Source organism: Sorex fumeus, unplaced genomic scaffold (assembly GCF_029834395.1).
Source record: "Sorex fumeus unplaced genomic scaffold, SorFum_2.1 ptg000075l, whole genome shotgun sequence".
NCBI classification, from domain to species: domain Eukaryota; kingdom Metazoa; phylum Chordata; class Mammalia; order Eulipotyphla; family Soricidae; genus Sorex; species Sorex fumeus.
Genome location: NW_026606132.1, coordinates 7,328,574 through 7,355,613, shown reverse-complemented (window position 1 = coordinate 7,355,613; position 27,040 = coordinate 7,328,574). Strand labels below are relative to the sequence as shown.

The following is a 27,040-nucleotide window of genomic DNA, read 5'->3' as shown; positions in this document are numbered from 1 at the left end:
TGCTGAATGTAGCTCTATAATTTATTTTAACTGTTGCTTTAAAGTAAACAAATTAGAATGTAGCCATTCAGATGTGGAGCTTGCTAATTAACGGGGCCAAACCGCCACCACAGTTCAAAGCTGCAAGCTAGTTCTGAAAGACTGCCTCTCTGGGAGCCGCATGAAGAGACGCCGCAGACTCTGGGAAAAGGAAAGGGAAACTCATCCTCTGAGCACTTGCCAAGAAACACTAGAAGACGCAGTAACAGTATTTTAAACCACCATGCCTGAGAGGGAAAAAGAAACGGAAAATAGTGCCTGACAGGGGGGAGGGGTGAGGGGGGGTGTAGTGGGGGGTAGGCTGGGGCATGGGAGAGAAAAAAAATGGGAGATGAGAGCCAAATGTAGACTATAGATTGAACACAATGGCCACTCAATGCCTCTAGAGCAAACTACAACACCCAAAGGAAAGAGAGAACAAAAGGGAATGCTTTGCCTCAGAGGCGGGTGGGGTGGGGGGGATGGGGTGGGGGTGGTGGGAGGAATATTGGGATCATTGGTGGTGGAGAATGGGTACTGGTAGTACTGGTAGAGGGATGGGTACTCGATCATTGTGTGACTGACACGCAAGCACCAAAGTTTGTAAGTCTGTAACTGTACCCCAAGTTGATTCACTAATAAAAAAAATTTAAAAAAAGAAACACGGGAAACTGGTGCAAACAAGTGGACACTGGTGAAGGGATTGGTGTTGAAACATTGTACGCGGGGCTGGAGTGATAGCACAGCGGGTAGGGCGTTTGCCTTACACACGGCCAACCCGGGTTTGGTTCCCAGCATCCCATATGGTCCCTCGAGCACTGCCAGGAATAATTCCTGAGTGCAGAGCTAGGAGTAACCCCTGAGCATCGCTGGGTATGACCCCAAAAGAAAGAAAAAAAGTAAAAAAAGAAACGTTGCATGCCTGAAAAAGCATAAATAATTTTGTCACTTCGTAATTCACAGTGATTTGCTAAAAATTAATTTTTAAAAAATGTTTGTTTTTGAAAGACATACTAGAAAAGGTGAACCAGGTGATGTTTCTAAATGATCCTGCTGGCTACTTATAACATACCAGGCCATCATATAGTTCAGACTCCACTCCCAGAGCCACTGAGAACTGGATAATTGTGAATGTATCATGGGGCTCCACTTAGAAAGCAAGCACTTCCTGTTCCTGATTCGTTCCGTCCTTTTTTCCAGAAAGCTGGATCAGGGCTCCATTCCCAGAGAAGTTCCTCTGGGGTAGCCAGCAGCAGAGGTGAACATGCAATGAGACACAGTACAAAAGACCCTGACTTACAGTTAAAAAACTCAGAGCTGGACCAAACCTTCTGGTTTCCCTGAAAAGTCCCTTCTTTCTGGGCCATTAGGAAGGAAGGTGGGACAGATATCTCACATCCCTCACAACTTAAACTAAGAGATTGTTTTCTGTGGCGGAAAGACCAAAGGAAGAGAAACACAGGCAAGACTTAATGAACCTGTTCTCTGCTTTTATTTCTGTCACCTACAAAGCTATGGCCATACAGGGACAGAAACAAATCAATTCTTACTCCAGCCTTTGTTCTCTATGTTCAGATTTTACCTAGTTCGCTTTCCAACCTTTACAGAAGCTGTTCTGTCTGCCTGAAACACTTCTCCCTCCTTCCCTCACCCTCTTTCCTCTAGCTCCTATAGTCTTGGCTATTATCTGATACTCTCTAATACTCTCTAACCTTTTCTGATCTACCAGATAAGGGTAGGTGTCCTCCACTATGTTCCCAGAACCCCTGTGCGTTATGGTACTTGCCTAGAAATTTGTCGCTATCCCCATGACCTACACTGCTGGTGGCAGAGTGGAAGAGGAATGATTTGTTTTCCATTTGTGTTATCCTGTCAACCATTTTCAGGGGGCCATGCTGCAATGATACTTGGTGTTTTGATCAAAAGATGTGACAGAAAGTAGTGTGAAAGCAAGGCTATAAGACTTGGGGGCTAACTCAATGCCTCTTTTGCAAACCACAACACCCCCAAGGAGAGAGAGAACAAAAGGGAATGCCCTGCCACAGAGGCAGGGTGGGATGGGGGGATGCAGGTGGGAAGGATACTGGGACCCGTGGTGGTGGAAAATGGGCACTGGTGGAGGGATGGGTACTCGATCATTGTATAACTGAAACCCAAGCACAAAAATTTGTAAGTCTACAACTGTACCTCATGGTGTTTCACTAATAAAAAATTTTTTAAAAAGACTTGGGGGCTAGGAGAAAAGGTAGATACAGGTTGTTTTTCTTGGAAGTATTTGTTCACTTCCCAATAATGATAGGTTCAATTCTTGGTTCACCACATCAACGTTGTAAATCTTAGGTCTCTCTTCTCCTCTGTCAGACTTAAGTTCCCCGAAGAAAGATGCCATGTTCTTTTTTGTTGACCTCTGTATCCCCAGCATCCAGCACCATATGAGACACACAGTAGGAACATTTTATTTTATTTTTTTTTATTAGTGAAACACCATGAGATACAGTTGTAGACTTACAAGTTGTTGTGCTTGGGTTTCAGTTATACAATGATCGAGTACCCATCTCACCACCAGTGCCCATTCTCCACCCCTACCAATCCCAGTATCCCTCCCACCCCCCATCCCCCATCCCACCCTGCCTCTGTGGCAGGGCACTTCCTTTTGTTCTCTCCTTTTGGGTGCTGTGGTTTGCAGAAAAGGCATTGGGTGGCAATCATGTTTGGTCTAGAGTCACAGTAGGAACATTTTAGACAGAATAAATAACTGCATGCATAAATGAATAAACAGTGTCACCTCTAGAAGTTTCCTTCCTTCTCTGGGTCTCAGTTTCCTCACTGGTATAATGATGGGATAGAATGTGCATGGTGGCCCTTCCATCCCTGAAATTGAGGGCAGGCTAGTTCTTCATCTGGCACTATGACGTCTGTAGGCTAATTTTGGCAAAGATCTTTAATCTCTTTCACTGGAAGATGTTAGTGAATAAAAATTACTTATTATGTGTGAAATCTATGCAAAATAAGTTTATCTTTTATTTTATGAGACAATCAAAGCTCTATGAAGAAAGGAGCAAGATTAAGACAAAAATAATGACATCTCTGATGTTACCGAGAATTATGAGATGACTAAAAGGCTCAGAGTGCTGTGAATCACGTTGTCCATTTTTATTAAAAATTTTGTTCATTAACCAGCTTGTCCTGTGTCCAAACTAAAATTTGTCCAGTAAAAAGGCACAGAGTAAATGCATATCTATGGAAAACATCTCAGTAGCTACAAAAATAAAATACTTTACACTATGGCATATGTCAGGACCTACTTGGGAAAACCAGTCTAGGACCTAGGCAAAACTGTAAGATAAGAACACAAGCATAATGGTGAAGAGACCAAGGGGTTCCAAACTCCAGAGAAGCTTCCTAAGTGGAATTTGAGGTTAACCCATAGCAACAAATAGAATTTCTATAGTAAATTTATAAATAGAATTTATAAGGAAGAGGCTAGAGAATTGCAGAACACAAGATCCTATCGACATAGTGGAAGATAATGCCATATACTTAAGTTGCTGTGTAATAAGTATATTACATATATATATAATATTTGACCATCAGAAACACATTACTTTGAATAGGCTTTAGAAAATGTAAACACACTTGGGCACTGTCACTGTCCTCCCGTTATTCATCAATTTGCTCGAGCGGGCCCAGTAACGTCTCCATTGGAGACTTTGTTGTTAGTGTATTTGGCACATCAAATACATCACGGGGAGCTTGCCAGGCTCTGCCGCGCGGGCGAGATACTCTCCGAGAGGGGCGGAGGAATTGAACTCGGGTCGGCCATGTTGGCTGTGTGCAAGGCAAACGCTCTACCGCTGTGCTATCTCTCCAGCCCAAACACACTTGGGCAAGTTAAGATAAATGTGGGAAACTTAGTGTGAATTTTAGAAAATGAAATTTAGAAAAGTAACAAACTACAAAATCACTTGGCAAGTTAATGAGAATTTTAGAAAATGCAAACATATTTGGGCAAGTTAATGACCTCTCAGATATTTGAACTGTGGAGTCAGAGAGTCTTGACTTGAGTCTTAGCTCTGCCACTTTCTAAAATTAATCTGTTGAAAAACTCAGGTATGCGGGGTTTGTGACTGAAATCTCCAGACTTTCACTGAGTCAGGGATGGATTGCCTCCCCCCATGGGCTACCTCCCCCATTTCCCTATATTTCTCGAAGCCTTTGAAGCCACATACACCTCAAAACCCAACTCAATTAAAATTTTAACTCCAGCTATTATCACCTCTTTAAAAAATTTGGACTTTCTGGAGCAACCGGCAAAATAACTTGACTTCAGACTAGAGAGATAGCACAGGAGTGAAGGCTACAGCTAGGATTCCCTGAGTACTGCCAAGAATCATCCTTGAACACAGAGCCAGTATTAGCTTCTGAGCATCAACCAGTGTGGTCCAAACGTGCCCCGTCAAATAAACAACACTGAACAAATCAGGTTCAGGTTCATGCCTGTGATTACAAAATGCCATAGTCTGGGTGACTTATAAACAATACAAATTTATTTTGCACAGTTCTGGAGTCTGGAAGTCCAAGAACAGAGTGTCTGTATGGTGAAGGCCAGCTCTGTGGGTCATATATGGCACTTTTTTCGGTGGGTGCCCACAGGATAAAAGGGACATTTCAACACAAGAATTCAGTTACCAGGGACGCAAATATTTGATGTCACCATGTTAGGTGTCACCTAAGCAGATGTGATAATTAGCAATTAATAGCAACCATAATCCACAACTCCATGCAAACTCTGGTTGCTCTCTTCCCCCAAAGCTGATGGAACCATGGCACTAAAGAATGGTCTTTTTGTTAAGCCAAGACTCCAAGAGAGGCAAATAATTATAGCCACAAAAAGAGTGACTTGGCACTGATCTGGTTCCAGACAATGTTCTGAATACATTGCATGTATTAACTCCTTTAATCCTTCAACATTCCAGTTTTACACAGGAGGAAATTAAAGTATATGGTGACTAAAGAACCTTCCCAACATATTCAGGTAGAGAGTTGCACAGTCAGAATTAAATTCAACCATCCTGGACCCAAAATTTATGCTTAATACCCAGTTCTACCTCTGTGCTATAAACATAGTTAGTAATTTCAGCTCTTGGAAAAGGTTCTATGGAGATGGAGGGAAGGAGAAATAAAAACCTGTAGGTCCTACCTTTTAAGACTGTGGGTCAGCAGGCCATTTGACTCGAAGTTTAAATTAAAAAATATGTTTTAAAGAACCATGATTTACAGTTATTGATAGTTGCATTTCAAACATAAAATGTTGGGGCTGGAACACAGTGGGTAGGGCATTTGCCTTGCATGTGGCAGACCTGGTTTCTATTCCCAGCATCCCATATGGCCCCCCAACACCGCCAGGAATAACTCCCAAGTGCAGAGCCAGGAGTAACCACTGAGCATCGCTGGTGTGACTCAAAAAGCAAAAACAAAACAAACCTATAATGTTTTAGCACTAATCTCACCACCTGTGTCAACATCTTTCTACCAGAGTTCCCAAGTTCCCTCTGCCATGCCCACCCCACCAGCCTGGCATATTGACAGGCACATTTTAAAGTTTGGTGGTTGTAGTTTGGATCTATGTTTTCAGTGTTGCTGAGTCTGTGGTTTGGATAGATAGATATTTCACCTCACACACATGCACACGCACACATACACACACACTACTGGTGTACTCAAGGTCCCTGACCCCTGATCTTCCATTACTTCCCTTCCTCATCTTCTTGCTTCCCTTGCCCAGACTTCTTTCTTTCCCTGTCTTCCTCCTTTCTATACACTGGGGCAAAGATTTATATTGGCATCCTCTTTTACCCCTGACCCCAAACTTTTAAAAAATGTTTTTTAAATAGCACAGCGGGTAGGGCGTCTGCTTTGCACGCAGCCAACATGGCCGACCCGAGTTCGATTCTTCCGCCCCTCTCGGAGAGCCCGGCAAGCTACCGAGAGTATTCGATATGCCAGACACAGTAACAACAAAGTCTCCAATGGAGACGTTACTGGGCCCGCTCGAGCAAATTGATGATCAACGGGAGGGCCTTTACTTTACTTTACTTTACTTTAAATGATTTATCAGTAACCAATGTTGAATTTAACACCTATTGTATGTACCTGTACTGCTGGAATCATGTAATAATTCCTCAGGTAAAAAGGTATCTCAAGAGACCTGAGGAATGAGGCCTGAGAGACGGGATGGGAGATGTGTGCTCAAAGTAGATCACTTAATCACTTAACTTCCCGTTAGTCGTCGATTTGCTCGAGCGGGCTCCAGTAACGTCTCCATTTGTCCCTGTCGCGTGCTAGTGTAGCCCAATGGCATCTGTTCACTCTGGGATCATGAAGAGCCTCAAACCGATCGTTCATGATCTTGACAAAGAAGTCTGACCATCTGGTAGGTGGGCGGCCACGTGGTCTTTTGACATTCCGTGGAATCCAGTCAGTAACAACTCTAGTCCAGCGGTCGTCTTTAAATCTCATTACGTGACCAGCCCATCTGATTTTTGACACCTTGGCAAATGAGACAGCGTCCCTGATTCTTGATCGTCGACGGATGTCGGAACTCCGGATTCTTTCTCTCTTTTGAGTGAAATGTGATATTCCAAGCATAGCTCTTTCTATTCTTCTTTGGGAGACCTGAATAGCATTCTCATCCTGTTTGCGTAGGGCCCAGGTCTCTGAGGCATATGTTAATGCAGGAAGAACAGTGGAATCAAAGAGATGTGCCTGGAGCCAGAGATTCTTCGTCCTCTTAGCTATTTCTTCGACGTTCTTGAAGGCGTTCCAAGCCACTCTCTTTCGCCTGCGCAGCTCGGGTGCCAGGTCATTTGTCATGTTGACTTCTCGACCTAGGTACACATAGCTGTTGCATTCGGAGATGGTCGTTCCATTGAGAGCGAATGGGGCATCAGGAACGAGGCTGTTTCTCATAAACATTGTCTTCATCAGATTCAGCTGTAGTCCTACCTTTCCACACTCATGGTCAAAGTCGTCCAGCATTTGTGCCGCTTGGCTGATGTTTGGTGTTATTAAAACAATGTCATCAGCAAAGCAGAGGTGGTGTAATTGCCAACCATCTATCTTCATTCCCATTCCTTCCCATTCCAGTCGTCGCATGATGTTCTCGAGGGCGGCACTGAAGAGTTTCGGTGAAATGGTATCACCCTGCCGCACCCCTCTCCTGACATCAACAATCACTTCTTTGTAGAATGGTGAGATCCTGGTAGTGAATCCGCAATACAGCTCACGGACGATCTAGATGTATTGGGCTTGAATGCCCTGATTGGCTAGGGCTTCAATGACCACTTCTGTCTCAACAGAATCAAAGGCCTTCTTTAAATCAATGAACGTTAAACAGAGCAGCATCTTGAACTCCCAAGAAACCTCAATGAGCTTGGTTATCATGTGGATGTGGTCGATGGTGCTGAATCCTTTGCGGAACCCGGCTTGCTCGCATGGTTGTCCTTCATCTAGTGTTCTGCCAATCCTATTTAGGATGACTCGAGTGAACAACTTGTAGATGACAGACAATAGGCAGATCGGGCGATAGTTGCCAATGTCATCATTGTCTCCCTTCTTGAACAGTAGTACGGTCCTGCTGGTTTTCCATTGGGACGGAACCTTGCATTCAGACAGGTAGCGAGCGAAGAGCCGAGCCAGTGTATTGATGAGTACTGACGGCAGGTTCTTCAGGAGTTCAGGTCTGACCTTGTCTGGGCCGGGAACTGTTTGTTTCTTTACTGACGAAATGGCGTGTCGGATTTCGGAAGGGAGAACGTTGGGAACGACATATCCATCCTGTGGAATTTGGTATGTCGGCAAGTGGACATGGCTATCGAAGAGATTTGAGTAGAAGTCATGGATAATCTTCTCCATTGCCGTTCTGGAGGATGTGATGGATCCATCAGGACGTCGGAGGGCAGTCATCTTGGTCTTGTAGTTGGTGAAGGACAGGCGGGCGTAACGAATACTTTTCCCAGCTTCTGCCGCATCTACCAGTACTTCTGCTCTTCTCTCTTTGAGGTCTTCCTTGAACACATCTCTGCACTGCTTTGCAAGCTTGGACGTTAGCTTGCGGTTGCCTGAGGCATGCGCCAAACCACGCTGGCGAATTAGCTCAAGAGTTTTCGAAGACAGGCGTTTTTTTGTGGCTATCTCTCTCTTGGCGTTCCTCGCACATTCATGGAGGTGCTGAACCAGTCGATCGTATTCCTCGTCAATGTTGTCAACAATGGCATCTTCCCATTTTGCCGCAATAGTACCAAAGAGTTCCCAGTTGGTGGTCATTCTGGGAGTTCTCTTTTTGAACTTTGCAGCCCTTTCTCCCCGCTCTGTGAAGTAGAATTTTGCACGAAGGAGACGGTGGTCCGATCCCATTCGAAATTTTGGGACAACAGCGATATCGGTCAGGCAAAACCGTCGATTGAATATGATGTGGTCTATTTCGTTGTGGAATCATCCACCGGGAGACTCCCTTGTCTAACGTTTAGATTCTGCCTTCTGGAACTGTGAGTTATCATGGATGGTCTTGGTCGACATGATGAACTCAGACAGTCTCTCACCCTGTTCGTTCCATTCTAGGCCATGGGTCCCAATGTGAAGTTCTTCAGCTGATCTTCTCGGTCCTATCTTGGCATTAAAATCACCCACAATTATCTTGTAGAACGTGTGGTCTTCTTTATAGAACTTCTCTAGCTCCATGTAGAACTTCTCGATTTCTCTTTCATCATAATGAGATGTTGGTGCATAGACAACGAAGATAGAAACTGCAGGCAGTGAGCCACATCTATTCAAATGTAATCGTCCGATTCGTGTTGTTAGGCATTCGAATGAATCAATGCTCTTGGCCAAGTTTGTGTTGACAAGGGCACCAATGCCTCCGACACCTCTTTTATCGCATATTCCAAGGAACAATTCTTCTCCAGTGTCGAAAACGGCATGGTGAGATTCGTGCCTTCTTGTCTCGGTCAGACCAATGATGTCGTACTTGATCATTCGCGCTTGTACCATCAGGTCCTCGATGGATGCATCTGATGCTAGCATACGTGCATTGAAAGTACAGACGATCATTTTTGTCTTCCTTCGTTGTGGCAGCCTAGTTCGGCCTTGAGATTTTGTTGGTCTCTCCTTTGTTATCCTTCTCAGTGCTGCCATGTGGGTGAAGCCTTCAGGGTCAGGTGAATGAGACCAGTTGTAGTTACTGGCTTTGGCATATCGAATACACAACGGATAGCTTGCCAGGCTCTTCCGTGCGGGCGGAATACTCTCGGTAGCTTGCCAGTCTTTCCGAGAGGGATAGAGGCTTTTGGGGCGACCTCTAATCACCCTTGTAGGTGTTAGCATATTTGAACCCTATCAAATATGGTACGACAATTCCTGAAGATGGGTATTTAGTGTCTTATGATGTGTCCGGAAAGACTTTGGTGTGGCCAAATGCCCCAGTAAGTAAATAAAAAAGAAAAGAGGTCCAAAGTGGGTAAAGACTTTGTTCTTTCCGGACAAAGTAGATAAAGGATCAAATATGATGGCCTCTCAGTAACTGTATTGAAAACCATAATTCCCCCAAATTAGAGAGAGAGTAAGAGAGAAACTGTCTGCCATAGAGGCAAGGGGAGTGGTGGGATGTAGGGGAATACTGGGGACATTGGTGGAAAATGTACACTGGTGGAAGGATGGGTGTTCAATCATTTTATGACTGAAACTAAAACATGAAAGCTTTGTAACTATCTCACAGTGACTCAATAAAAAATGAAAAAGAAAAAGAAAATAAAGAGAATATTAAAAAGAAACTTTGCTGCTCAAGCACAGCTAAGAACAAAAAAAGAGGTCTGAGGATACAGAAGGTAAGGCCATATGCAGTCATATCAGCTGTGAACTTGGTTCAAGCCCTTGGCACCACATATAGTCCCTTGAGCATCACCAAGGTCATTCCTGAGAACAGAGCCAGGAGTAGCCCCAGTTCATTCCCAGGTGTGGCCAAATGCCCCAGTAAGTAAATAAAAAAAAAAGAGGTCCAAAGTGGGTAAAGTCTTTAAAAACACCCCCGAGGGACTGGAATGATAACAGCGGGTAGGGCATTCACCTTGCACGTAGCCGACCTGGGTTCAATTCCCAGCATCCCATATGGTCCCCCGAGCACCACCTCGGAGTAATTCCTGAGTGCAGAGCCAGGAGTAACCCCTGAGCATCACCGGGTGTGACCCAAAAGGCAAAAACAAAAACAAAAAAAAATAAGCACCACCGAGGGCAAGTGTCCTTCTGGACATTCTTAGCGTGTTGAGAAATAGAATGCCTCAAGAGTCAGAACATTGGCTTTGAGGAGCCAGGGGAGATTTGAGAAAGCTGATATGCTGAAACGTCATTACCTCAGAAGAACTAATTGTTCCTTAATTTGAAAATATCTATATGCCTTTGTTTGATCAACACATAGTCCTTAATATCCCTTCCAAAGTGAAGAAGCTTTGAAAATTAAAAGCTGTAGCGCAAATTAAACATTGATATAAGAGAGAGAAAGAGGGCCAAGATTTGTGCTAAAAGACTGTAGGAGGAATCAGAGAGAATATTCTAAAACAAACAGAACATCGTGAGAATATGAAGAGTTCATAATTACACAATGAGTCACAATGTGCTAGTCTATGACAGTCACTAGAAGCAAAAACTTACCTGAAAGAGTGAAGTCTGGCCAAAGAAATTGAACAAGATTGTCTGTAGACCGTTAGGAGGAATTCTTCCCCTCAGTGATTTAGGCAAATGTATGGAAGCCAATGCCCGACCTGGAGGGACATTACCTAGGAGAATCTGACAAGAAAAAAAAACCAGAAAATTGAAAGTGCGACCTTGCCCCATCAGAATGAAGTCTGTTACTACTTTCACCCAAGTCCCAGCTGCAGAGACTAATTCCTCAAGCTATGCTATGCAGATAATTTTTTTTCTGGTTTTGGGCCACACCTGGGGGTCCTTAAGGGTTACTCCTGACTCCATGCCCATAAATCACTCCTGGAGAGATCAGGGCACCTGGAGATTGAACCCATGTTTGCCATGTGCAAGGTAAGTGCCCATCCACTGTACTATTTCTCTAGTCTCTAAATATTTATGTGTTTTAGGGGTGCAATGTGATCACTCATGTTCACCTCTAGAGTGTCAATATACTCCCACCACAGTCCTTTGTATCCTCTCAATCCAAGCTAACCCTTCCCTTTGAGAACCTCAGTTCTGTGGTCAGAGTCTCAAGCTTTGTTTTCACTGGACATTTTCTGTTCCCTTGCTTTGTTTCTTTGTTTGCTACAGAAGAATGAGATCATTGGTATTTATCTTTCTTCCTCTAATTTATTTCACTTAGTGTGACATCTTTCAGTTCCATCCATGTTGTAGCCAAAAGGCACGGTTTCATCTTTCTTATAGTTAGTTGAGTGGTATTCTATTGTGTATATATACCATAACTCTATCCACTCATCTGCTACTCGATACTTGGACTGTTTCTAGATCTTGGCAACTATACATAGGGATGCAACGAACATAGATGGGTATATATTTTTTGAATTAATATTTGTGTGCTTTTCAGATAGATGCCTAGGCTAGGAGTGGAATTAGTAGATCATATTGTAATTAATTTTTAATTTTTGCGTTATTCTCCATAGTTTTCCATAGTGTATGATATACTTTTAACATACATGCATGCATGCATGCACATACACAGAATCACCTGACACTGGTGCACAAGGACACAGAGACACACGTTCCTTTTCCTTGCTAAACCTGTTTCTGACAAGGGTCAGGATGAATGGACAATGGGCTTGGGGAGAGACTAGTTGAGACAGAGAAGGGATCATTACGACAACAATGGTTCGAAGGGATTGCTCTGGACTGGAGATGTGTGCTGAAAGTGGGCAAATGACCAAACATGATGGCCTCTCAGCATCTGTATTGCAAACCATAATGCCCAAAAGAGGAGGGGGAGAGAGAGAGAGAGAGAGAGAGAGAGAGAAAGAGAGAGAGAGAAAGTACCTGCCATAGAAGCAGGCTGGAGGGGGTGACAGGAGGGATATGGGGGATATTGGTGGTGAGGAATGTACACTGGTGGAGGGATGAGTGTTGGAACATTGTATGACTGAAACTCAATCATGAAAGCTTTGTAACTGTATCTCACAGTGAGAAAGTCATTCAGTTATATAAAAGAAAAAAACGGACCTTGTTTCTGAGTTTCACTCGCTTCAATCTGTTTTCACCTGAGTATTTAGAGAGGTAGAAAGAGGAATAATGAAATAGGTAATTTGAAATGAATCTCAGAAATAAAGATGAGTCTTCAAAAGCAGGGCACTTACTTTCTCCTATTAGTCCTTGAGAGGGGAATAAAAATGGGGAAACCCAATATAATAACATTTTGACCTTATACTGGGATGGAGCCATAGCACAGCGGGTAGGGCGTTTGCCTTGCACACAGCCAACATGGCCGAGTCGGGTTCGATTCCTCCGCCCCTCTTGGAGAGTCCGGCAAGCTACCGAGAGTATCTCGCCCGCACAGCAAAGCCTGGCAAGCTACCTGTGACGTATTCGATATGCCAAACACAGTAACAACAAAGTCTCACGGTGGAGACGTTACTGGGCCCGCTCGAGGAAATTGATGAACAACGGGAGGACGGTGACAGTGACAGTGACAGTGAACTTATACCATAGTTTATTTACCTTTTTTTTTTAAAGGTGCCACAACAATAGTACAGCATTTAAGGTGCTTACCTTGCATGTGGTTGGCCCTATTTTTATATCGGACACTGCATATTGGTCTCCCGAGCACTGTAGGGTTCACGACTAAGCACGGTCAGGAAAAACCCTTGAGAGCCCCATGGATATGGCCCAAAGACCAAAAAATAATTAAACGTTTTAATTGTGGTAACAATAATTATTTTTAAAGAGTCGGGCAAAAAAGTGAACCATTAAACCTTAAAAAAATCAGCTAGAAGCTTACGATCAGAAAAAATTACTAATTTTATTGACAATAGTATATGATGAATACCAGAATATTTTGGAATGTTTGAGGGCTATACTTGGAGGTGTGCAGGGGCTACTCCTGGCTCTGTACTCAGGGAGTCACTCATGACAGTGCTATGAGACCATAATATGTGGTGCCATAAATTAAACTGGGTTTGGCTGCAATCAAGCGCCTTCCCCCCAAACTATCTTTCCAACCCTGGTAATAAAACATTTCTGAGAGTTAACAGGAGTGTAAAATGTTATGCACGCCGAAGGTTGTGTGTTCACGGACTCTCTGGACTGCTCTGTCTCACTGCCCGCGTTCGGTGCTCTTGAGCCCTCTGTGTGGCCTGGATCAGGACAGCTGTTCTCTCTCTCAATCTTGAGCCCCTCTCGCTCTGACTCTGGATCTCTCCCTCTCAAGCCTACAGTCTTAGTTTATATAGCAATCACATAAGGCGGTGACACAAAGGTGGGTTGAACATTAACAAATCAACAAAGAGAGGTAAAACCACTCCTCAGGAGATTAACTCAAGGATAAAATCTCATCTAAAGAGATTACTACAGATTACTAGGAGATCTGCTCAAGAGTGGGATCCCAACAAGGGTGTGTTCTTTCCTCAGCTACTAATCCACTAAAGTAGTTGTAGTAAATCTACTTCTAATATTTGTGGCAATGTCATTCTGTATGAGCACAGTAAGAGATATAAATTTAGAGTTTGGTTCTTCCTGAGGACATCTCACTATATATTCCGCAGTCCTTCAGGCCAGGTTAGTCTTCCTAGCTCTAGCAGGGTCCTAGTCTCGTCGTTACTTTTGGATCATGACAGTATTTGTCCATGATCATGCCCTCAACTTATAGTTGAGTATCGTGGCACTTTGGCCTGGCCCATTTCGATGCCAGGGTAGCTCACAGCTTGCCCTGGGTCCATTCAGTCCCTCGTTGGGACCCTGCTTTCGGGATGCTAGGAACTAAGGGCAACTGAGTCAAGAAAACAGATACCCAGGAATAATATTATTTGGAGTCAATCAACTCCCAAGTTACAAAGCATAATATCTCTTCCTGTGTCCATACAGAAAGGACATTGCTTTAAGGTAAACTATTCAAAAGACATAAGGAGAGGAGAAAGGCAATATTAACTTATAATACAAGTTCAGTGCCCTGGGATGGGTGTGACCCAATAAACATAAGCTACTTGAGGAAGGACAAAACAGAGTTATCCTGCAAAGAAGCTTTACTAATTATTACCCTGGCATCATAGCTGAAAATATAGACTCCCTCGGGAAAAGTGAGCTGTTTGGTTACCATTATGTGCATTTTCTCTTTTAATCCCTGTATAAACTCTGAAGAGTGCATTGCATTGTGAGATCAAGAAATTGATGCAGAGTGGGCCAGGTGATAGTACAGTGGGTGAGGCATTTGCCTTGCATGTGGCCAACTCGGATTCAATGCTGGGCATCCCATATGGTCCCCTGAGCACCTCCAGAAGTAATTTCTGAGTGCAGAGGCAGCAATAACCCCTGAGCATTGTCAGGTGTGACCCAAAAAGTCCCCCCGCCAATGAAATTGATGCAAAGAAAACTTAAGTGACTCTGTCCAATGTAATGCAGCTGGGATGTAGCTGAATAAACACATATATGTATGTATGCATATATGTATGTATATATATATATAATTTAGGACCACATTACCTATATTTCTCGCTCATGTGTCATGGAAGGTGAAGTTTATAATATTTCCAACAAAATAACTAGTGAGCCCTAAAGTTTTTATGACTCTTCTGACACAAAATCCCTTAAGACAACTGAATATCACCAAGATGTTATGACTTAGCTTCAACGTATATGGAGTTTGGTACCAAGACGACAATCAGGTTGGTTGTATTGTTTCTCCCATGTGGTATATAATAGAAAACCCCATATTTTAAACCAAATGCAATGGGAACTTATGCTTTGATTATGATTGACTAGCTCTTACTGGCATTGACCCTTCTGCTTATAACAACTTCACAGGTTGGTCATGACTGGAAATGAGAACAGCTCTTAAATTCTCTAGAAGAGTAGACATTCAGAAAAAGGTAATGTCGCAAAATAAGTTGCCTGCTTTTCAGCTTTTAGCCTGATGGCAAGTTGAAAACAACTCTGCGAAGGGCACTCAATATCATGACAGAAAATCTGTGTTGTTTCTGGCTTGAAGAGACAGAAAACAAAGATTAAAGCAAACTATGAACCATATATGTATAGCACAAACTCCAGAAAAGGACACAGAACTTAACTAAGATTTGAATTGCCAAACAGAGGTGGAATGTACTCTTATCTCAACTAATTTAATAAATGAGTGTATAAAATATCATTATTCTCTAAAGGAATAACATAGAATCCATTAACCATATTCATAATATTCAGTAAATAATTTTAATATCTGGTACTATATTCAGTATAATATTCAGTACAATAATGAGTACAACATTGACAATATTCAGTACATAATCCTTAATTGCCTGCCTTATAAAGAAACCCCAAACAAATGTAACCCATTTTCAATAATAAAAAGAGTACTAATCTTGCCCTCGCCCCTCTGGAAAGAAAGATGGCGGCCGCATGGGAGCCTTGTGGAGAGCAGGTATGAGCCGGGGGTGTCGGGGCGACTAAAACCTCATGGGAAGGGGGGCGTTCCGGCCCATCTTCCACGCCCTACCGAGGTCACCAGTTGCCCCCCACGAGCGGCTCTCCGGCACGGCCTTGACTCCAGAGCACAGAAACCAATCTCTTAATTATCTGACTTTCAGTAGAAATACTTCAAGGTTAATAAGTAAAACAGCAGAAATCCAAAACTGCGCGGCCGCAACATTTAATTCTTGAACCCAGCTGTAGAAAGCAAATCATTTCACAACACTTTTTCAGCATGTCTGATTGGGGGGGGGTGGTAAACTCTAAATAATAATGGTGCATCTTTTATCGAAACAATGAATCTAGTCAAAGTAGATAGAGTGTTAACTAGAATTCATCTGCCTCACAGGCATTGGGAGGGGTGGGGTGGGGTTTTATTGGGGTTCTTCGTGGTAAAAAAATAAGTATTGGTAAAGGGAAATGTGTTTGATATTTGCATGACTGAGACCTAAACCTGAAAGCTTTGTAACTTTTCCCACAGTGATTCAATAAATAAATAAATTATTAAAAAAACACAACTGGAAAAAAAAGAGTACCAATCTTGGATAACAATATGGATATCAATCTACAAATACCTCAGATGTTCACGGTAATCTATTTTATGCAACTGGTATAACTATGCTCACATTGGTGGCGTAGGCATACCCCAAGGTTCTCAGGGCTTACTCCTGTCTCTGTGCTCAGGGTTAAATCATGGTGATGCTTGGGGGAGAACCACATGCAGTTCAGTTCAGGATCAAAATGGTGTCAGCCACATGCAAGGCAAGAATCTTAATTTCTGTAAGTCTTTTACTGCCTATATTGCAAACCATAATGCTAATCTTCTAGTACCTGTATTGCAAACCATGATAACCTTTTAGTACCTGTATTGCAAACCATAATGCTCAAAAGGAAAGAGATAGAGAGCAAGAGAGAGAAAGAAAGAGTGAGAGAGAAAGATAAGAGATGTGTCTTCCATAGAGGCATGCTGGGGTAGGGGTGGCAGAAGGAAAACTGGGGACATTGGTGGTGGGCAATATATACTGGTGAAGAGATGGGTGTTGGAATATTGTATAACTGAATCCCAATCATGAACAACTTTGTAATTGAGTATCTCACAGCGATTCAATTATTTTAAAAGTCAGAGAGAAAATAAAAGTTTGCCATAGAGTCAGGCTGATGGGGTGCGGGGTGGCAGGAGGGAAGTTGAACACATTGGTAGTGGTAAATGTACACTGGTGAAGAGGTGGTGTTGGAACATTGCATGGCTGAAACCCAATCATGAACAACTTTATAACTGTGTGTCTCACAGAGATTTAAAAAGATTAAATTTAAAGATTCTTACTCTCTGTAGTATTTCTCTGTTCCATATGCTCATATTTAAAGAGAACATATGACTGAAAGATATGTGACATGGTAAATAGCAATAGAGAAACAGAAGCAATAAATGAAAGCATAATTGCAGAATTTAAAATATAATATATTGTAACACTGCTGGAACTGGAAGATATCATGTTAAATGAAATAAGCCAGGAGAAGGTTGTGGTAGTTAGAGTAACTGGATGAGGAAATACAATGGTTTAAAGGGGCAATGCTTAGTATCCTTGGTCTCAGACTATAGGGAGAAGAAGGACATAAATCGATTGAAAGGGAAGGGGAGAAGAGATAGATGAGAAGCAACGTGGTCAAGGGTACTTAGATACATCGATGATGTTAAGAAAATATACAGCTAAATAATCAAACCACAGAGTCCACAGCACTGAAATCTAAGAACAAGACTTAAATAAAATAGCTGTCAAGATTGCAGGCTGGGGCTGTGGTGGGGACGGGAAGTAGGAGAGGGAGCCTGGGAACACTGCTGGAGGGAAGCTGACACAAGTGGGAGGATCGGTGATGGAACTTAGTATGTCAAAAGTCCACCTATGAATAACTTTGTAACTCATAGTTCTTTAATAAAAATGAAATTTGAGGGGCTGGAGTGATAGTACAGCAGGTAGGGCATTTGCCTTGCACAAGGTTGACCCGGATTCAATTACCAGAATCCCATATGGTCCCCTGAGCACCTCTAGGAGTAATTCCTGAGTGCAAAGCCAGGAATAACCCCTGAGCATCGTCAGGTGTGACCCAAAAAGAAAAAAAAGAAATTTGAGAAAAATATAGTATGGAAAATTCTAATAGTACCACATGGATTCAATAGTATCATGAAGATAGCAAGGGTCAGTAAACTTGAAGATCAATAGAAATTATGCTATCAGACAAATAAAAAGCATCTAAAATATGAACAGAATTTCAGAGATAGTATAAATAAAAGTCTATATGCATGTTATTGGAACCCCCAAAGGAGAGAAGATAAGAAACTGTGAGGAAGCAGTATTTTAAGAAATCATGATGGTAATCTTGCCATATTTGGTGAAAGATATAAATTTATAGATTCAAGAAGCAAAGAAACCTAAAGGCTAAACACAAAAAAAGCCCTAGAAACATTATTCTGAAACTGTAAAAATAATAGCAAATTTTGAAAACAATACAAGAAAAATGATACATTACACATCACATAGAAAAAAATTAAAATGATTATTGGTTTATCATAAGAAAATATACAGGTCAGAAAAGAGTGAAACAACACATATAAAATTCTGTAGGAAAATTGTGCCAATTCAAAATTTTATAATATATCATAATCATCTTCAAGAATAAAGGCAGCCAAAGATTTGGCCCAGTGATAAAGTGTATCTTGCCTGTATAAGGCCCTGTTTTTTTCTCTCTGGCACCACCACCACCAGCACCACAAAGAATAAAGGTGAAACGGAAATATTCTCAGACAAATTAAAACTAAGGAAATTAATTTTCATTAGACCTGGTACTTTAAGAAATGCTAAATGAAGCTTTTTAAGTTGAAGGGAACACTACCAGACAGAATACTGACCTTTAGGAAGGAATGAAGAACATTTAATGAAAAGTGTCTAAGTTAATAATAAAAGACTATTTTCCCTCGATTTCATAGAACTTTTAAAAGCAATGACTAAAACATTGGTTTCTGAGATTTCTAATATTAGTAGATGACAACTACAGCTTGAGGGACGCAGGTTGTGAGGAATATGCATTTTGAAAGTTGCTAGATTTTATGTGAAATGTTACAATATGAACTCAATATCAAAGCAAAATGCAAAGTTGCAGGGCCAGAGAGATAGTACTGAGGATAAGGTGCTTGCCTTGCAACTGACTCCAGTATGAATTCCAAGAACTGAATATGGTCCCCTTACTCTCACCATGAACAAACCCTAAGAACCACCAAGTATCACCCGCAACCATACATACTGTAATCTGTTGAGCTACCATTTAGACAATAATGCAAATAGATATAACCATTTAGACAATAATGCAACTAGATATAACTAAAGATTAAATATATCAGTAAATGCAATTGTAAAGTATTAAAAATAAACCCAGGGGCAACAGTTAAGGAGGATAAGAAGAACAAAAACAAGAGAGAAAGTAAAATAGAATGGTAGTCCTCAGCTACCAAAAATCACATCAGGTGTTAAAGGACTACACTTGACAATTAAAATGCAGATATTTGGAAGATAAATAAAAAGTGAAACACAAACTATATACAATCTAAAAGAAGTGTGATTTAACTATGAAGATAATGATAGGAAGTTACATTATATGTAGGATATATATATATATATACAATAAGCATAAGAAGATTGGCATGACATTAAAACTAAATAAAAGGGCCATAGGGATTGTACATGGGTTGAAATATCAACTATCTTGAGATCCACTGATGAAACTGGAGTTGGCTGCATGCACTATAATTACCTTCACCCCAACTATCTCACAGGCCACAATGGACTTTTTTGAAGTACACATGAAACAAGACTTTCAAGTGCATGATACACAAAAATAGGGAATGGAAAGATAGCATAGAGGGTAAGGAACCAGCCTTGCATGTGGCTGAACCAGGTTTGATTCCCAGCACCACATGTACCTCCAGAAGTGATCCCTGAGCACACAGCCAGGAGTAAACTCTGAGCACCAACAGGTGTGGCCCCCCAAAACAAACAAAAAATATTAAAACACTATTCACTAAGCTATGAAACAAGTCTCTATTTAAGTGGATTGAAATTACACTGAGTATATTCTGTGACCAAAGCAAATAAACAAGAAATCAATAATAATATATCTTAGATACACCCCTCCTGGATACTTGGGATTTAAAGAACATACTTTTGAATAATCCATTGATCACATTAAAAAATAGAAAGTATTTAAACTATAAAAATGAGATATTAAAATTTGCAGACCACAGCTAAAGCAAAACTTAGCAAGATATTTATAGCTTTTAATGATGATATTAGAAAAGAAGAGAAGAAAGGTCTCAAATAAAAAACCTATGAACCCACCTTAACAAACTAAGGAATAGTAAAACAAACCTAAAGTAGGTTCAGGGAAGGAAATAAAGATAAGCATAGATATTAACAAAATAGAAAACAAATAATAGGAAAATTAACAAAACCAAAGTTGGGTGTTGTACAGTACTCAAAAGTAGAAAAAATCCCTTAGCTACACTGATCAAAACAAAAGAGAGTGCAAGCAAAGATATTATCAGTATCAATAATAAATGAGGGATCAGAGCTCAGAGACAGGGAAATTTGGAGTCTGGGATAGAGTGGTAGGGTACTTGCCTTGCATGTTTAAGGTCCTAGGTTCAATACCTGAAACTGCCATAAAAATTTCATTGGAAATGCCGATTGGTTTAAGCCTTTTGGAAAACAGTATGGAAACTCCTCAGAAAACAAAGAATTGAACTTTCATATGACTTAACAGTTCTACTCCTGGGCATCTACACCAATGGCCCAGAGACTAATAAGAAAGGACATTTGTACTCCTATGTTTGTTGCAGTGCTACTTACAGAAGCCAAAATCTGGAACCAACTTAGTTGTCCAAGAATAAATGACCAGACAAAGAAACTGTGATATATACACACAATGGAACACTACTATGATGTAAGAAAAGAGGAAATGATGCAATTTGACACTCTGTAGATAGAACTCTGTAGATGGGTATTTTGCTGAGTGAAGTCAGTCAGAAAGAGACATACAATTATCTCTCATATGTGCAGTATAAAGAAGCATAGTAGGGGAACAACAAAAGGTCCCAAACTGACTTCTATTTATTTCTTGTCTGATAATTACATTTGCCATTCCTTTATGTTCTGTTGGAGCAAGCAGTGTAATTTGTTATGTCCCTGCCAATGGGGAAGCCTTGGGATAGGAGGGAACCTGGGGACATTGGTGGAGAGAAGGTCACACTAGTGCTGGGATTTGTGTTAGTATATGCCTGAAACAACTCTATTATGAACAACTTTATAAATCAGAGTACCTTAATAAAAAACTTTAAATGTTTTGAAAAGGACAAAAGCAACAGAATCCAAGAATTAGTCTATGGAACTGAGCTTACCAGGGCAGTGAGATGTGGAAGGGCAGGAGAAGGAAGGTGTTGAGACAGGAAAGGTGGAGAGGAGAGGGAAGAGGGACTCTGAAAAAATGCTGGAGGGAAACAGACACTCTTCGTTGGGGTAGGTGTTGTTGGGATGTTAATTTATGAAACCCTATCATTGATAATATGGTAAAATTATAAACCATGTGACTAAGATGGAATTATTTTTAAATAAAAATTTTAATTTAATTAAACTGATTTATTAAGGTATTGATACTTGAGTTTTAGGCAGATAATATTTCAACACCGATCCCACTACTAGTGTCAACTTCCATCTACTAATGTTCCCATATTCTCTCCTCATCCTAAACCCCCACCACATCCCTCTCTGTCAACTTGACAGACACATTACAAAGTCTCAGTGACTGCAGCTTAAATCTCATGTTTTCAGTGTTGTTAAGTCTGTGTTTTGGATATATGGCTATAGCTCTCACCCATATCACCAGTATAACTGAAGCCCTAATGCCTGTTCACCTATTACTTTCTGTTCTCTTTTCCCCCCTTCTCTGTCCTTTTCTGTAAACACTGGGGTCAAGGGTGATCTAGATATGCCCCCTTTAGTACAATACTTTTCCTCATCCAGTATTCTATATACTACAGATAAGTGAGATCATCCTGTGTTTGTCTTTCTTCTGGATTACTTCACTCAACATGATATAAGGGGTAAGAATTCTTTTAAAAATTCCTACAAAGTTTGACAGATTGGTTACTTGGTCTAAATCCACTGGAAATGACTTTTGCACTTAATTTTTAAAGAGTGTAAAGAAAAAGAAGAGAGGGGCTGCAGCAATAGCACAGCGGGTAAGGCGTTTGCTTAAATGCGGCTGACCCGGGTTCAATTCCCAGCATCCCATATGGTCCACTGAGCACCTCCAGGGGTAATTCTTGAGTGGATAGCCAGGAGTAACCCCTGTGCATCGCTGGGTGTGACCCAAAAAGCAAAAAAAAAAGAAAACGAAGAGAAAAGAGAGAGACAAGAGACTAAGAAAATAAAATGTGCAGCAGACAGATCCCGCCTGTAAGTTAAATAAGCCTAAAATATTTACTATCTGATGTTTAGAGAAAAAAATGCTGATCACTCCTGTGAATCCTACAGACATTAATAAATAATAAGAAATATTGTAAATAAGTATTGCTACAAAGCCCAACAAGTTAGATGGAACAAATTCTTAGAAAAAATAAAACCAATCAAATGAGACACAAATGTAATCAGAATATCTGAATGGCTTTATATCCTCTAATTAAATTATATTTGCTATCAAAATACTTCCTGCAAAAATTCCAGACCCAGAGAGTTTCTTTGTGAACATTATCAAGCATTAAACGAAGAAAGAACACTAATATTCCACAAATTCTAAAAGTCGAAGAGGTACAATTTTCCATCTAGCTTTTATAAAGTTAGCGAAACCATAATCCAAAGCTGATGGAGAAAACAACTAGAAAAAAGAACATTTCAGATGAACATCTTTCATGAACATAACTGCCCAAACACTTAAGAAAATATAAACAGGTTGAAAATAGCAATATTTAAAAATGGTGAAAGGTTTCTTCCAGGAATACAAGATTGGTTTAAAATTTTAAAATCAACACCATTTACCATATTAGAAGAATAAAGGAGAAAAGTTAAAAGATTAATGTAGGAGGTATAGAAAAAGATTTGAAAAAAATTGACAACCATTTATAGTAAGATTTTTTTCAACCAACCAAGAAAGGAAGGTAACTTCCTCAATCAAATAAAGAGCACCTAAAAAGCCAAACAAAAGTAGTGTCTAATGTCACATTAAATGGTAAAATAATTTTTCCTACTATCGAGAACTAGACAATGTCCACTGTAGCCGCTTCCATTCAAAATTCTATTGGACATATTAACAACATAGTAAGGGGGAAAGGAATAAAGAACATAAGGAAGGGGCTGGAGTGAAAGTACAGTGGGTAGGGCGTTTCTCTTCACTCAGCTGAACCAGGTTCCATCCCCAGCATCCCATATGGTTCCCCAAGCACCGCCAGGAGTAATTCCTGAGTGTAGAGCCAGGAGTAACCCGTGAGCATCGCTGGGTGTGACCCAAAAAGAAGAAAAAACAAACAAAAAGCACAAGGAAAACACAAAAGTTACTCTGTTGTCAGGTAATGCTGGCTTACAGAAAATCCCAAGGAATCTCTAAAATAACTACTAGAAGGGCCAGAGCAACAGCACAGCAGGTAGGTGATTTACCTTGCAAGTGCCCCACACAGGTTTGATCCCCATCACTCCATATAGTCCTCCGAGCCCAACAAGGAGTGATCCCTCAGCACAGAACCAGAAGCAAGCCCTGTGTACAGCTGAATGTGCCCCCTCCGGAAAAAAATGAGAATAACTACTAGAATTGGTGAGTTTAGCAAGTTCAGTCAGATACAAAAATAAAATGATAATAAAAATAGATATAGGCATAGAATATCAATTGTATTTTATATGCTTGCAATGAACAATTGTAGAATTAAATTAAAATAAAACTATTTCACTTGCATCATCAAAAGACAGAAAGACTTAGAAATACATTTATGGAACCAGAGACATAGTACAGTGAGTAGAGCACTTGCCTTGCACATGGTCTACTAGGGTTTGATCCCTGGCATCCCATATTGTCCCCGAGCAACTACTGTATTAATTTCTCAGTACTGAGCCAGGAGTAACCTCTGAGCATTGCCGGGTGTGATGGAAAAGCAAAAAAACCCACAAACTTAGAAATATATTTAACAAAACATGTGTACCACCTCTCCACTTACAAACAAAATGTTGAAAGAAATTAAAGTAGACCAAAATAAATGTCCCTATATTAGAAGACACATATTATTAAGAATTAATTCTACCCCAACCAATACAATCAATAACTTCAACTCAATTTTAATCATAATCTCAATAAGATTTTTGTACAAATTCATAACCGAGTACCAAAGCAATAGTATACAGAAAGGGCATTTGCCTTGCATGTGGCCAACCCAGGTTCAATCCTCAGCACCCCATATGGGCCCTAGAGCCCACCAGGAATGACCCCTAAACCTAGAGCCAAGAGTAAGTTCTAGCACCACAGGGTGTGCCCCCAAAAAAATTGTAACCAGAAAAAATCATTTGTTTGTGCCAAAGGCCTAGCATAACCAATGCAATCTTAAAAATTAACTGAATTTTGAAGGATTCAAGAACCTGGCTTCAAGACTACAGCAATCAAGACAATGTGATATAAGGATCTACAAAAACCTGTACTGTGAACCATAATGCTCAAAAGGAGGGAGAGAGGGAGAGAGGGAGGGAGGGAGAGAGAGAGTGTGTGTGTGTTTGCTTGCAGTAGAGACAGGCTGGGGGCAGAGGGGTGGGGGGTTTAGGGAATGGAAGGAGGGAAACAGGGGCATTGATGGTGGGAAATGTATACAAAGAGACCCTGTTGGATGACTGAAACCCAATCAGGAATGACATTGTAACTAATGTATCTCATGCTGATTCAATTAAAAAAATAATCTACAAATAAGTATAAATTAAACAAAAAATTTCAGAAATAAAGCTACACTTCATTTGCTTTTTTTTGGTTTAAGATTTGTTTGTACTTTTCAGTGGGGGAGGTTCACACATGCAAGACAAATATACTACTACTGAAACAAACTCTCAGCCCTTTTGTCAAAAAAGTCAAAGCACTCTAGAGGGGGGAGAAAGGTCTTTAATAAACGGTGCTGGAATAAATGGGTATCTATGTGAAACAAAAAGAACTCCAAAGCACATACATCACACAATATCTCATACCAACCACAACATGTAATGAAATGAATTAGGATAGAGTCCTAAGCATTAAAACGTCTATAGGAAAGCACAAAATATTATTCTTGTTACCTGATGGAAGGCAAAGATTTCTTAGAAAACTCAGAAAAGAGAAAAATGGATACTATCAAAAGTTCATCAAAAGTCACTATTAAAAATGAGTGGGTGCAGAGCTGCCAGCAAGTGAACTTGTACCCACAGCCAAGTGCATCAGCAGCCTGATGGTGCCTTCAAACTTCCTGATACAACAAAATTGTCACTGTTTCTCTGGTTGGACCCCAACAACTTGGGACCAAGTTTCCCAAGAAATTAAAAAGGCCAAAAGTTAGGATGTGGGAGTATGTGGGAATCATGCCCACAAACCACCTCCGGCTCAGCTATACAAGTTCATTTATCAGCCTTGCTTTAGAGACCCATAAATAAATCTCGAAAGAGATCAAAAACCACAGTTAATCTCAGACCGGCACAAGGCTGAATAGACCAGGGTAAATTAGAGGGGGGCTGATTAGCCTGGTGCCCACCAAAGCAGAGACCCTGGCAGCCACTTGCTCCACAATCCAAAATTGCGGCTCTGCCCTCGGCTGGACTCTGCCGACTCCAGATGGACCTCACGGAAACATAATCTGCTGAAAATTCAGGTATGCTGATTTTGTGAATGAAATCTCCAAGCTTTCCTGGGGTCAGAATGGGATACCTCCCCCACCTTCCTGTACATCTGGAAACCTTAGCAGTCACATCCACACCCCAAAGCTACCATCCAGTTTTTTTAAAAAAAAGCTACTCCAACCTTACCATCCCAATAAAAATACTAAATACCCGAAAAAACACAATAACTTCTTAGTACCTGATTGCAAACCATAATGCACAAAAGGAGAGAGAGAGAAAGAAGAAAAGGGCATGCCATAGCGACAGTTGGGTGTGTGTGTGGGGGGGGATGGGGGGTAGTTCGAGGGAAGCTGGAGACATTGGTGGTGGGAATTTACACTGGTGGAGCGATGGGTGTTGGATCATTATATGACTCAAACCCAATCACGAACGGTTTATAAGGGGCTATCTCATGAATATTCAATAAAAAGAAAAGAAATATGGGTCTGGAGAAAGAGTTTAAAGGGTTGGAGCAAAGACACACAAGCGAATCTCGGACCCAAGGCAACTTGCTGCAGAGATGGCTCTGGACTTTGCAATAGGCCATTTCCCCTGGGCTTCTCCAGATGGGGGCAGGTCTGTCCTTCCACCTGCCCACTAGGCCCTGGCGGCCACCATTTTCTAGAAGTCAGTGAAAAGCTCCAGGTACAGTGGCAGTGGAGGCAAACGCCAAACCTCACGGGACGGGGAGGAGTGTGGGCCCTTCTCCTTCCCCCACACCCTGATGGGACTCTGAGATGATGCCACATCCAGCCACCATCTACTTAAGCTCCCACAAGGCCATGATCCAGAAACACACGAACGAATCTTGAACCCGAGCAACTTGCTGCAGTGATCTCTTCAGAACTTAATTATTAAAATTTAAGAATTCCTAGAGTGTGCACATCTGCTTTCATAGCCGTGCAACGGTGTATTTTATTCATAACAAACAATACAAAACACATTGCTGAGCATTGCATTTTTGGCAGGTATGAGTGGTGGTGGGACTGTTCTCAAAATGTTGAAGGTAACTAAAGAAGAGAAAGAGAGTATTGTGCAAATTGTCTGCCACACAGGCAGTGAGTGGTGTGGAATGGGGCGGGGGGTGTGGAATACTAGGGTTTTGGTGGTGGAAAATGTGCACTGGTGAATGAATGGGTGTATGATCGAAGCTCAAACATGGAAGTTTTGTTACTGTACTTCACGGTGAATCAATAACAAAAATAAAATAAAAATAAAGGGCTGGTACACATGCATTGCATTCTCAAGACCCAGGTTCAATCCCAGAACTACTTGGTCTCTGAAACACCAACTGGAATGATCCCTAAGCATCACTCTGGGAGTATACTGCCAGGTATGTCCCAAAAACCAAAAAGGGAAAAAATTGAAAAAGAAAATGAATAGGCAAATCACAGAGGAAAATGTAGTGTACGTGTGTGTGTGTGTGTGTGTGT

At 41.2% G+C, this 27,040-nt stretch overlaps 1 protein-coding gene across 1 annotated transcript in view; it reads right to left on the bottom strand.

Annotated features, from left to right (window-relative positions):
* ADGRG4 (adhesion G protein-coupled receptor G4) overlaps positions 1-27,040 on the bottom strand; it is a 193,916-nt gene that overhangs the window by 80,647 nt on the left and 86,229 nt on the right. Inside the window, exon 13 of the mRNA XM_056130241.1 lies at positions 10,720-10,854. Within this exon, the coding sequence (XP_055986216.1) occupies positions 10,720-10,854 (135 nt within the window). The remainder of the gene's footprint in view (positions 1-10,719; positions 10,855-27,040) is intronic.